At 50.5% G+C, this 12,104-nt stretch overlaps 1 protein-coding gene across 2 annotated transcripts in view; it reads left to right on the top strand.

The window, feature by feature from the left end:
- Adam19 (ADAM metallopeptidase domain 19) overlaps positions 1–10,508 on the top strand; it is an 82,354-nt gene extending 71,846 nt beyond the window's left edge. The window contains exons 19-23 of one of the 2 annotated variants that reach the window (XM_003473313.5): positions 128–269; positions 1,285–1,369; positions 1,666–1,893; positions 6,113–6,232; positions 6,865–10,508. In XM_003473313.5, coding sequence (XP_003473361.3) covers positions 128–269; positions 1,285–1,369; positions 1,666–1,893; positions 6,113–6,232; positions 6,865–6,918 — 629 coding nt within the window. In that variant the 3' untranslated portion in view covers positions 6,919–10,508. Of the gene's footprint in view, positions 1–127; positions 270–1,284; positions 1,370–1,665; positions 1,894–6,112; positions 6,233–6,864 lie in introns of those variants that run through there. The other variant, XM_013156099.3, reaches the window with a different exon arrangement.
- Positions 10,509–12,104: the final 1,596 nt, after the last annotated feature.

The raw sequence follows: 12,104 nt of genomic DNA, 5'->3' as shown, positions 1-12,104 counted from the left end.
TATACTTTTAAGATGAAATAAGTAAAACAAATTCAGTGGGAATCAAATGTCTGAAGAAGAATTAGGAGTGCCTCGTTTTGCTGTAGCCTGAACTGCCTCTAAAACTCTCCCTTGGTTCTTCTGGAAGGTATTGGTCCGGTGATCGCTGGCGTGGGCAGTGCCTTCTTCCTGCTGGTTACCCTTATGCTGATCTACTGCTGCAGGCAGAACAGAAAGCTCAACCAGTTCAAGCCCTCTGTTCTCCCATCCAAGCTGATGCAGCAGTTCAGGTATGAAGGCGTGCTGTGAATGGCTCAAAGATCTTGATCCCCTCATGTATCATAAAGCTGCCTGTGAGCAGTACCTAGTGAGTCTGTGGCGGTGGGTCTACATGCTGTGAGATACATGCTGCTTTCCCTCCCCTTCTGTGTGCTGTGACCATGGCAGACATTATTAGATGATCTCACTGTAAGTAATCTTCAGTGACAGGCATTACTAAATGATCTCACTGTAGTGAGACACTACAAACACTGTAGTGTCTGTATTGAGTGTGTTCATCACTTTCAAATTCTTGACAGAATCTTCCAGCTAATTGAAGTTGAAATATAAAATTGGCCATTCTTTATCTAATCAGCTTGCCCTTCATTTTTTAAATTGGTTAATTAATTAATTTAGGTTTTTGAAGCAGGGTCTTACTATGTAATTCAGGCTGAACTCACCATGTGACACTGGCCAGCCTGCAACTCATGGTGAACCTCTTGCCTCTGCTCCATGTTCTGGAATCATAGGTGTACCCCCCACACCTGGCATCCCCCTATTTAAAGAGCAGGTTGGTAGGCAATAGAGAAGGGACAGCCAGCCCAAGTCAAAGACAGAGATGACTACATAATCAGTCCCATAAGAAAATCAATTTTTTTTCTTAAGTGATTCATTTCTTTGGTTATTGGAGGTGTGTATTTTCTGAGCCTTCTATTAAGTGACACTTGTTCTGGAAAGGATTTCAATCCCATGTCTCTGGATTCAGGCCGGAGGGGGTTGGTTGATGGCGGATGATATCCTTTGTCTGCTGAGGGACTGGGGTTCTTCAACAGGCAAAGAGAAGGTGCCGAGAAAGCTCTGCAGTGTGCTAGGCTCTCTTTCCTTGTGAGTTCTCCATTGGCCACACGCAGTGTCCTTACTGAGTAAGATGGAGTGGGACAGGGCCGGTCCCTCATCCTCCAGAGTAAGACTGGGAAAAGCAATCAGAAAGCCTCTGTCACTGTCCCTTGCTGACCCTGCCCCACCTCCCCTTTCCTGTGTCCCCAGCTGTCCCTTCAGGGTGTCTCCAAGTGGCGGAACTGGTCATGCCAACCCGACTTTCAAGCTGCAGACACCGCAGGGCAAGCGAAAGGTAAGGGCTTTGCTATGAGCTCTGTTACTTCTTGATCCCTCGGGCCTCACCTGGAGTTTCCTAGGAGCCATGGGGGTGGTAATAAAAACTATTTATTGGCTTAAGAGATACGCTTGTTGATTCTGCTGTGCCCTGATTACCTTAAAGGTGGCACCTGACCTCCAAGATCCCAGGGCACTTAACAAGTCCACATGTCAGTTCTACCTAGGGAGCTTTTTGAGATTCCGTGGGTCCCTCTGAGTTTTAAACACATCACTACTTCCTTGTCACAGGAGTTCCTTGTTTTGCACACACAGGTGACCTGCTGCACCCCTGAACCCCCAAGGAAGCCCTCCCAGCCTCCACCCCGGCCCCCTCCAGACTTCCTGCAAGGCGGGGCTTTACCTGCACCACTGTTAGCCCTTCTAAACAGGACTGACAGCAGCTCTCCAGGGGTGACATCTCAAGTAGAGAGAAAGGAATCTTCCAGGAAGCCGCCACCAAGCCGGCCTGTGCCCCCAGCACCAAGCTACAACCTCTCCCAGGTAAGTGGGTTTTCTGAAGTCAGGAAGAAGGAATGGTCAGAGCCGACTGCCTTTTCTGCATGTTGGGGAGTCCAGGGAACTTGTCGGAAGTTAGAGCCGTTTGAGCGTCTGGAAATAGACTCCCCAGCCAGCATTCCCTTCCCAACCGGCTGACTTAATAACAACAAACTACTCCCCTTCTACTCAAAATTCATTCTTTGCAGTTCCTTGTGCTTGCCTACCCTCTGAGTCTTTGCAGATGTTCTTCTCCTACACGTGCTTCTGTCCATTGCCTGGCCAGCTTCTGTTCACCCTCAGATGCTCTCTTAGATGCCTCTCGGCCAAGGGCTTTTCCTGCCCCTGCAGTCTGAGCTTGACACCCCAGTATTGCTGTCATCATAGTGCCTACCTGAAATGCTCCCACCATTGTCTCCCGCTAAGTGGAAGATCTTACTGAGGGATGTACCCGGAGACCTTGCTCACTGGGGAGCAGGTCAAGGGGCGGGTCTCTGGGAGGTGAGAGTAGGGTGTACGCACCTCCGCCACCCAGGAGCCCGTTCACTTGGCATGTTCTGCCCTGGTGCAGACACAGGTGTTTTGGGATGGTGGCCTGGTACACAGCCCTCTGAAACTGGCCTGCGGGTTTGGTGACTGCTCAGCTGAGGCCGCTTTCCTGCACGTGGTCCAGAGGGCTCCCTAGGGCTGCTCCAGGTCTGAGGACTGTGGGGTTGGCTGCAGGCTTTGCAGAGCCCTGGCATGTGGGGCCATGGGGCAGTTTGACAGAGCTAAGGATGTCAAGTCTGGTTCTGTGCTGTGAAACTGGTCCTCTTGCATTCCTGTGTGTGGCAGGGGTGGATGGGAAAATCCACGCAGGAAGGGAGGACAGCGACTCGCAGGGAGAGAGGAAGGAGTAGGAGGAGGAGATTGGGGAATGTATTGGTTTTCTGCGGCTGTGACAAAACATGGCTTAAATGGCAGTTTTAAGTTTTTCCTCACAGTTCCGGAGGTCCGAGATCAAGGTACTGACACACTTGGCTTCTCGTGAAGCCTCTGTCCTTGGCTTGCACGCTGCTGCCTTCTCACTGTGTCCTCGCATGGCCCGCCGTCTGTCCGTGGCGTTCAGCTGTCTGACTGCATTCCTGTCAGGAGGCCAGGCTGGACTCGGGCCCACCCCAAGGCCTTGTTTTAGCTCAGTCACTCTGTCAAGGCCTTATCTCTGAGTCTGGCCACTTGCCGAGGTCCTGGGAGGGGTGTGCACAGTGCAGCCCCAAACAGAGAAAGGAAGGGGGCAGCACAGATGCAGAACAAGGAGGGAAGGCAGAGCAGAGGGGCTGGTGGAAGAGGGAGGAGTGCCTTGGACCAGTTTTCCTGAAAACCCGCCTCTGGGTGCCTGCTCCAGGAATAGGAGGGCCAGCCGCACTCTGTTCCCCAGGGTGCTGAGTGCTAGGTTAGGGATGTCAGGAGAGCAGGAGTCAAGCAGGGTGGGAAGATGACCCAGGTTCTGCCTGCTGTCATACTCCCTTGTCTCCCTGCAGGAAGGCAATGAGCTGGTGACAAATGCCGCCACTCACAGATCTCAAGCACAGTTGTTCTTAGCCCTGGAGTGCAGGCGGGGGGTCCTCGAAGGACAGACACCAGAGGCTGTTGCACTGAGAGGAGGTTATGGCCCAGATAGTGCCAGCCACCTTCTTCCCCAGAGGGAACGCTGAGTTGTTCTACTCCTACCGCTGACCCAAGTCGTTAAGTCTCACAGGGTTGAAGGACTCATCTAAGATGACACAGAGCAGGACAGCCAGCCCTTGAGCCCAGCCTTACCCTGCTGCCCTCAGGCATCACCATCTCAGTCTCTCAGCTGCACCCCTGCTAGCAAGGTGGTGTTGAGTACCCTGGAGGGGGAAGGGGGGCTGACTGTGCTCGGACCACATAGCCTTGGTCTGCATTCCATGAGAAGGGGACAGAGGTGGGCACAGTGCTGTGAGGAGATTTGACAGTGACAAGGATCACTTCTCTGGGCTCCCTTGAGGCAGGAGGAAGGTGTCATGGCTGGGAAGCACCTTTGGATGCTTCTAGGGCTATTAGTCTTCAGACTTGTGACCTGGATGGGATAATGTATGAGCATTCACATGTTGATAATTGGTCTCCTATACTTACATATCGTTCACCTTTTATATGTGTATTACGCTTTAGTTCAAGGTGTGGTTTTAGAAAATGAAAGTACCACTCTGATGGCAAATGAGCATACTGGTTTGAAGGCATAGACAGTGTCCTGAAGAAGCTTAGAGACCGAGGGTGGGCAGGGGTGACAGAGAGAAGCCGATGAGAAATGCATAAAGAAAACTAGACATTGCCAGTGGGCTTGGCAGACCCCCAGGGTCTGTCTTGTGCAACCGGATGGGTAGGGATACCACCCTGGAGAAAGGGACTGTGGGTCACAGTCAGTCAGGGCTGTTTTTGCTTCCAGGAAACAGTGTTGTGAGCTCCTGATAGAGCTGAGCTGGATCACCTCAGAGGTAGCCCATGGGAGGTCGCAGGCCCGCGAGGCCCAGTGCTGACAGCTGATAAGGTCCCAATAACGAGCTCCCAGCAGCTCATCCTGCAGCCACCTGTCTTCCCTTTCTCTGGAAGGTCTCTGTCCAGACCTTCGGGCAGCTGGGTGTTCAGAGCTAAGAGGGGAGGGGGTCATGTTACCCTTTGGGGAAGGGATGGAGCTGAGGAGCGTGGCTCTGTGGTCACCTGACTTTCCTGTTCTGTTCCCTGAGCTTTTGTGCCTGCTCTCCGTTTTCTGGCACCAAGGAGTTTCTCTGCTCTGCATTGTTCCTGCCCTTAGCTTGCCTGCCGTGTGCCCTGTTTTATGCTCATTAACAACCAATCACAGAATTGGGTTCCCTTCCTCTTTCCCTCTCTCCCTCTCAATACCCGGGATGGAACCCAGGGCCTGCGCATGCTAGGCAGGCCTCTACCACTAAGCTGCACTCCCAGCCTTAAACCTCACCGGCTTGGAAATGGTTCGTTCTTTGCCTCTTCAAAAAAAATTCTTTTTCAAGCACAGAAGAAAACATATATTTCAAAAAATTTGACTAGTGCAGAAATACACAGTTATTTCAGGAAATGTGACTAGCACATGGGTCCATCTGATAGATGTCTAGGACTTTCTGGATACCAAATCTTACCCTGAAAGCCTGAGGTGTGGCCTCTGCAGGTGCTGCAGACCTGACCAGCTGTCCCTGCTCCCTTCCATCACGGGTAGGAGAGACGGAGCACAGAGCCTGCTTGGTATGGGAAGAAACGAAGTGTCTTAGGAAGGGGCCAGGAAGAAAGAGGTGGATCAGGACAAAAGAGTCAGAAAGCCCAGTGCCCTGTGGGGGTCGCACTGATAGGCAGTAAGGTAATCAGAGAAAGCCTCGTCAGAAGCTTAAAAGTAACATTAACAACCCACGAAGCATCCCTGGTAACTGTGCTCCTCATAGGCAGCTCATATAGGGAGAACACCCAGTCTCTCCTTTTTTTAAACTTAGTTTCTATTTGTCTAGGTAATACATATGTGGTTATGTTGTTTTAAAAAAAAAGTGAATAATATTGAATGTTCATGTGAACCATTGTGGTTGCTAGTGGCACCTGGCCCAGTGTGACCCCCATTTATCAGTGCCCTCTGTATCCTTCCTGACTGTTCTGTTTGTTGATGTCTGTACGGGGGCCATGGTGATATGTTTTGTATAAACTATCCTCTATAGCTCAAACTCCAGCTTTTTGCAGTCAACAGTGAGTCTTAAACATCTCTTCCCATCAGCCTGCATCAGGCTGATTTATTCTGTTTAAATGCTGCCTAATGTACGGCGTTATCATTTTAGTAACATATCAATGAAATGTTGGTGATTTGTACTTTCTTTGTTGTCACAAACAGCGCAGCAGTTTCATTTTTGGGTACCTGGGTAACTAGTTCTCTAACCAGGCCACGAGTGTATTTTCCAATCAGAGAAGGATCATTTTAATCATAATAGATTTGCTAATCAAAATCATAATCATTTGCTAATCATAATCAATTTGCTCTCCATGGAAGGATTTTTATTTTCCTGAGTGTGGAAACACGTTACACACTCAGACACACCAGTCCTGGTGAAGTGGGGGGTCATATAGTGCCTACTTTTTTTTTTCCACGTGATTTCAATCAGCAAGCTTCCAGGAATGTTTTCTTTAGAGGCCTCCTCTGGCCTTCCAGTGAGGCCCACTGCTTTCCCTACAGGATTTCTCCAGGCCTCGGCCGCCCCAGAAGGCGCTCCCAGCGAACCCTGTGCCCGGCCGAAGGATTCCCCCCAGGCCAGGTGCCCCGCAGGCCCAGCATCTGGTAGCACCTGCTCCCAAGGTGAGTCCAGGGCAGCGGTGTGCATTTGTGTGGCTGGGAAAACGTCACTTCATGCTTCTTGCCAGCACAAAAGCCATGTGCAAAAGCTTAGCATTGTTGGATACCTTGGTGTTGAGGGTTCTTGTGGAAGGTGACACCCACGCTGTGGTGGCTTTAAACTTGCATTTTCACCACCACCTGCACCCCCAGGTTGACCTGAGCAGGTCCCTGTCTTACATCTCCATTTCCTTATCTGTAAAAAGCATCTAATACAGTATAGCTAGTGCTTATGGTGGCTGTGAAGATCAAGGCGGTTAATGTACGTGCATGGCCTGGGCTCTGTAGGTTTGCAACGCCGACCCTCTCCTTCCCCCTGCTCTGGGGCTGGTGTGTCCCTAGCCTCCCAGTCCTGGGCGTGGGGTCAGAGAGGGATGAGATGGAGTTGCTCACTGACCGGCTCCAGGAAATGCGAGGTGGGGCTGAGCACCGCACCTCCCCGCAGAGCCGCGGCCTCGGTGAGCTGCCGCATCTGCAGACCTCCATGGGAACAGGAAGCCCCTTTGCAGCTGTCAAAAGCGACAGCACAGTTCCCGCTGATCCCAGAGGCTGGCAGCAAGCTGATGTCTTTCTCCCTCTTTTCTGTCTCTTTCCAGTTCCCTGAGTACAGGTCACAGAGGACTGGGAGGATGACTAGCTCCAGAATCTAGACCCATCTAGAGAGTTCTCTCTTGCCTCCACCACTCTGGGTGCCACGAGGATTCATGACCACCATGGGAGCTGAAGAAGTGTGTCTGGCTGCCTCCGAGCTCCTCCTGGCTTTTTTCTGGAAACACCAAATCTCCACAATCTCTTCCTGAGTCAGGGCTTCTCCGTGTTCCAGAGGGACTGTAACCTGATGGCTTCTAAGTGTTGGTCTGTGCAATATACAGCCCAGGGAGGGAGGGACACACACGTGAGGCTGAGCGGCAGCTTCTGTATCCACCCTCCCAGCCCAGACTTCTGACGAAGATGGCCAGGATCGGCAGAGCTTTTCAGCCAAGTGGGAAAAGCCGTGCTCAGCCCCTCAGTCCTCAGCTGGGACTTAGCTTGGAGGAGCTTTCTGTGCAGGTCCCATGGTGGAGGTACACAGGGGCGCTTCTGCTGCTTGTCTCTTTCAGCGGCCCCTGCTGGACAGAGGCTGGGCCCTAACCTTGCCCTTTTAGCTTTTAGGGAAAGAGGAAGGGTCCAGCCAGCCGTTGCTGTGGCCCTGCCCAGGGTTTGGCTGAGGTAACTGCCCCTGACTATATGGCTGCATGTGACAAGCCAAGCCCCTTCCCCACAGCCCCCTTGGATTCCCACAGCCCCTATACATGGGTCACTCTGACTCAGACAGGTACTATTTGTAGGCAGTGTAGACAGTAGGGGGAGCCCCAAGCCTGGGCCTCCTCTGAGCCATCATGCCAAAGGTCAAGAGTCTTGGTAATTCTTGGTTTGCTTTTTATATTCTGCTGTCTTTCCCAGTGTTCTGTGATTCTGTTTTCTCCTTCCCCTCAAGCCCACTGAAATGCATGGTGCTTTGGTGAGTGGACCCTCAACAGTCCTGACTTTTTAGGGACCAGGTGCTTGTGACCTACGAGTCAGGGTCCTGCCTCATGGAGTGGCAATTGAATTTCCTCCACTGGATCCCAAGCGTGCTGATCAGAGTGCACTTAGGGCACGGTTGTGGGAGTCCTACCTTTTCAGCTGTTGTATTCGGCGACCTTAGCAGGGGGTGGGTCTACCTCCTTACTCCCTGGCCTACATCTAGGTGAGGTCCTCCAGGAATGGCAGCCCTCATGGTAAAGGGAACAGACATTCTTGGAAGCCCAGCTATTTCAAAAGTGTGCACCGGGGAGCCTGTATGTCCCTGATGGCCTGCTTACTGTCCAGAGGTGGGACCATTGTCTTTTGAGCAGAGAGGAGAGGTGTTTATAACCAAGGGAGCTATCAGAGACCCCCGGAGATGACCGCCATCCACAGCCATAGTGGAACAGTTTGAAATGGGGACCCCATTCCCGCCTTCCCACCAAGGCTTCTGTTATGTATGTCCTTTAGTTCTCTTTCCTGACCCTCAGAGAAAGAGCAAGAGCTCTTAGCAGGTGGAAGACTGAGCTCCAGAGGACCCTGTCCTGCCTGGCCCCCAGAAGGAAGGCTCTGTGGTGTGCTGCTAGATGGGACATTTTTACAAAATAGCTGGGGACCATCCCCACCCCAAAGAGGTGCTGGGCTCTCCCGAGGTGAGCTGGCCTAACATTCAGTCCTTTGAGGGTCTTCCAGGGCCCATCCCACCTCCTACAGGAGCTCTTGAAAACCTCAATACAGGGAGGAGGCTGTGCTTTTGAACCCCAACCCCAGGGCCTCCCCACATGCTGAGCTAAGGTTCTCAGGTTTGTAGGCCAACGGGACTTGGAGGATACATGTCTGAGGGAAAAGGTGGGTGGGTTTAGAAAGATCTCAGGAAAACGTGTTTCCTTCTCTCAGGGTGGTAGTGACGTTGAGGTCCTGTCTCCCTGGCACGGACCTCCTTGACCCCATCCAATCCCCTTTCTTGCTGCCAGGAGACAACCTCTCTTTTAAGCGTGTAGTAAACGTGCTTAAGTGTGCCTCAAAGCCGGGTCCCAGAAGAGGTGTCCTTTGCCACCCGTTCCCTATAAACAAGCAAACTGTCCTTATGCCCAGCTCTGTACCTCCTGGAAGTCGCCGTGGCCTGCAGAGCCTTCCTCCCTCCCATCAGGAGCAGTGGCTCTGGAGGGACAATGCACGGCCACAGTGACCGCATGAGCCCTTAACCCTGAAATCCACTGCCCCAGAACTGTAACAGGCAGTGTGCAGCTTGCAACACGTTCTCTTGCTTTTTCTTTTCTTGTTATTTTAATGCCGCCTCCATCCCCGGAAGTTGTACTGTGACTGGAAGATGGTAGAATTCTTTGATTTTGATGGCAACTTTCTGGCAGCCAGTTCTGTTTACCATTTTACACCTGGCTCTGTCCAGGGAGCTGGCAGTTGTTTTTCTGCAGGCCAGGGAGGCTGCCAGGGAGGAAGAGTGCCCATTCTGCATCCCCTTTTGCCTCACTGCCAATGGGCTGCTGTAAGATGTCAAATACAGACACGAAGATGTTGAGATGTACAGGAACAGGGACTTTATTTCAAAGGATTATTGCCAGAAGGGGAATGAGAACTCTCCCAGAAGGAGAGGAGGGGACAGCTGCAGTAAGAATGCATAGACCCTTCATCAAATCTGCACACATTCTGAAGCCCAGGCCAAAAAGGTCCTTTCTTTTATTGGAAGGAATTAACCTGTATAGAAGGAACTGCATCCAGGGTGTCACTGTGTGCCCGGTCTTTTTTGGTGGGGGGTAGAAGCTCTCTGTGAAAAGATGTTTTTGGGTTAGGCTGCCTATGGGCCCAAATCCACCGTCCAGCGGGGAGGAGGGAGGCTTAGCTGAAGTCTGGGTTGTCCAGTTAACCCGTAGTTTGCTCAAGGTGAAGGCTATAAATCTTTTTAGAAGCTAAATGGTTCTTCCTGCCAGTTTTACAACCCTGGAATGTTTGTTTTAGGGGCCTGAAGCCATCTCTGAAATGTAAACCTCAGGAGATAGAGCCCGTCTCTGCCTGTGTGGGAGGTTTATCCTGGGCCCCTGGTCCTGGGTTGCAGCTACTTGCCTGCCCTAGATTCCTTTTAGCTTTGCTGACTTTTATGGTTAAGTAGAGCTCTCCCCAAATGTGTGGTCTTAATGTTCGCTGCATTACAATAGTCCCCCTCTTATTGCAGTGCCCCCTTACTGCTTGCAATAATCCTTTTTAAGAAAGTCTCCTCTTCGGGGTGGCCTGATTTGTTCTTACTTGACCAAAGGTGTGGAAGACTTATAACCAGTTCTAAAATCAGTCATTGTGTTCAATGCATACGTAACAGTTCTGCCTACACCTAAGCAGGCCAGGGAAATGCCAACTGGAAAGGTGTTCCATTTCTACAGAAGCCTACTACGAAGAGGTTCTGCAGACTCCGAAGCCACGCCCCACCCACTCACCCCTCCCCCAGCCACCCCTTAGCATCCTCTTGTGCAGCCATCTATTTTGTGTACGCGTCTGGGATTCAGGGCAATGTGAATTTTCTTTTTATTTGAGAGATCATTCATGGATTACGGATCCTCTTCTCTCTTATCCACCTATTGTTTACAAATATTTGTACATCTATGCAAAATACTTGAATGGGCCATGCTGCCTTTTTTTTTCTTATTTGTATTTAATTAAAATGAATTGTTTGTCATTTGAAGCTTTACCTGGTTTGACAGCTCTTCTCTGTGTGCTTGTTTTACTATCCCACTGTTTGGGCCAGATACGATCTATGATGTGAGATGTCAGAAAATGTTCTCCCAAGGCCCTCCGGTCAGCCTCAAGGTCATTATGTGAAGACCCAGAATCCCCGTGAAGTCCCACATTTCCTCATGGCCAGTAGATGGCGCAGTTTGTCTTTGTGCCCTAACAGATGCTGTCTAGTTTAATTGGGTCTTATATCATTAGAGGCTTGAATGATAATTGAGATTATTCTCATCTGTTTCTCCTTCTCCCCCGCTACTGTATCTAGATGACAGCTCCAACCTTCTGGTCATTCATTACTAAAGATGATACTTGGGAGAGACTTGTCCAAGGTCTCTGGGGCTATCTGGGCAGGTGTAGCCAAAGTCAGGCTACGTATGCTAATTCCAGAGACCTATGTGGTAGAGAATGAAGCTTATACCAGATCCACCCCAATTCTCCATGCATCCCTGCCTCGTTTCGAGGTCCCCTAAGAGAGATGGACACTACCTATGGCCATGAGAGGAGACAACTCTTCCTGAAGATGACACATGCGAGAGACTGTATACTACTATTCTTGATGTGGATGATAACATTGAATCTTCACAGAAATCCTGGCACAGGGTTCTGGATGCCTAATTGTATTTTTCTAGACTCATGGTTCTAAGTTTGCATAAGGACACTACAGCCATCTAAACACAAATGCTTTTATCACTTATGTGCCCACTTATGAAATCAGTCTGTACCTAAACACCTCTTAACATGCCCTCTGTCCACTCTGGTGGCCAGTCTTGGAGCTGATGGTCATCCACTGGTTAGGAGAGTAACACACAATGTTTGGCTGGACAAACCTGTGCTCAGATTCTAGCTGTGCTACTTATAAGATGCATTAGCCTAGATATTCTAGAATTCTTGGTCTCTTTTCATACACCAATGGGAATAATATTTGGACCTTCCATGTCCCCTCCATGTGTTGGAGGCTTATCCCCCAGGGAGGTGCTGTTGCAATGTGGTAGATTAATAGGTGGTGTCTATGGGACGATCACAGAGGCTGTGCCCAAAGGGGACCATGAGACCCAACCTCATTTTTTCTTGCTTCCCGGGAATGCAGTGAGTTGTTTTGTTTTCTCCTGTACTACCTCACTACAGGTGCGAAGCATCAGGGCCATCTGATCATAAACTGGAATCTCCAGCATTGTGAGCCAAATCAAGTCTTTTTATAAGTAATGGGCTCAGGTATTTGGAAAGGTGATAGAAAGCTGACTAATTCAATGCCTACCTCAAAACACCATGATCATCAAGGAGGTGCTCTCTGAAGGCACCCAGCAGCACCCACCACAGGCTATGAGCTCAGAATCTGCATCAGGTTTTTGGTTGCTCTGTTTAACACACTGGGGTTATGATTGGAAGGGCCTTGGGTTAAAGGCTGGTCCCCAAGTGAGTGTGGTGGGATCCACCTGCATTCCCAGACCTCTGCGAGGCCAGGCCAAGAGGATAACAAAACAGAGCCTGAGCTGGGCAACTTAGTAAGACCCTGTTTAAATATAAATGAAAAATGGGCTGGGAGCATAGCTCAGTG

Source organism: Cavia porcellus, unplaced genomic scaffold, assembly GCF_034190915.1.
Source record: "Cavia porcellus strain 051 isolate PalLab524CR breed Dunkin Hartley unplaced genomic scaffold, mCavPor4.1 scaffold_19, whole genome shotgun sequence".
Classification (NCBI taxonomy): domain Eukaryota; kingdom Metazoa; phylum Chordata; class Mammalia; order Rodentia; family Caviidae; genus Cavia; species Cavia porcellus.
The sequence above is the reverse complement of the archived record's forward strand: the minus strand, read 5'-3'. Positions and strand labels throughout refer to the sequence as shown.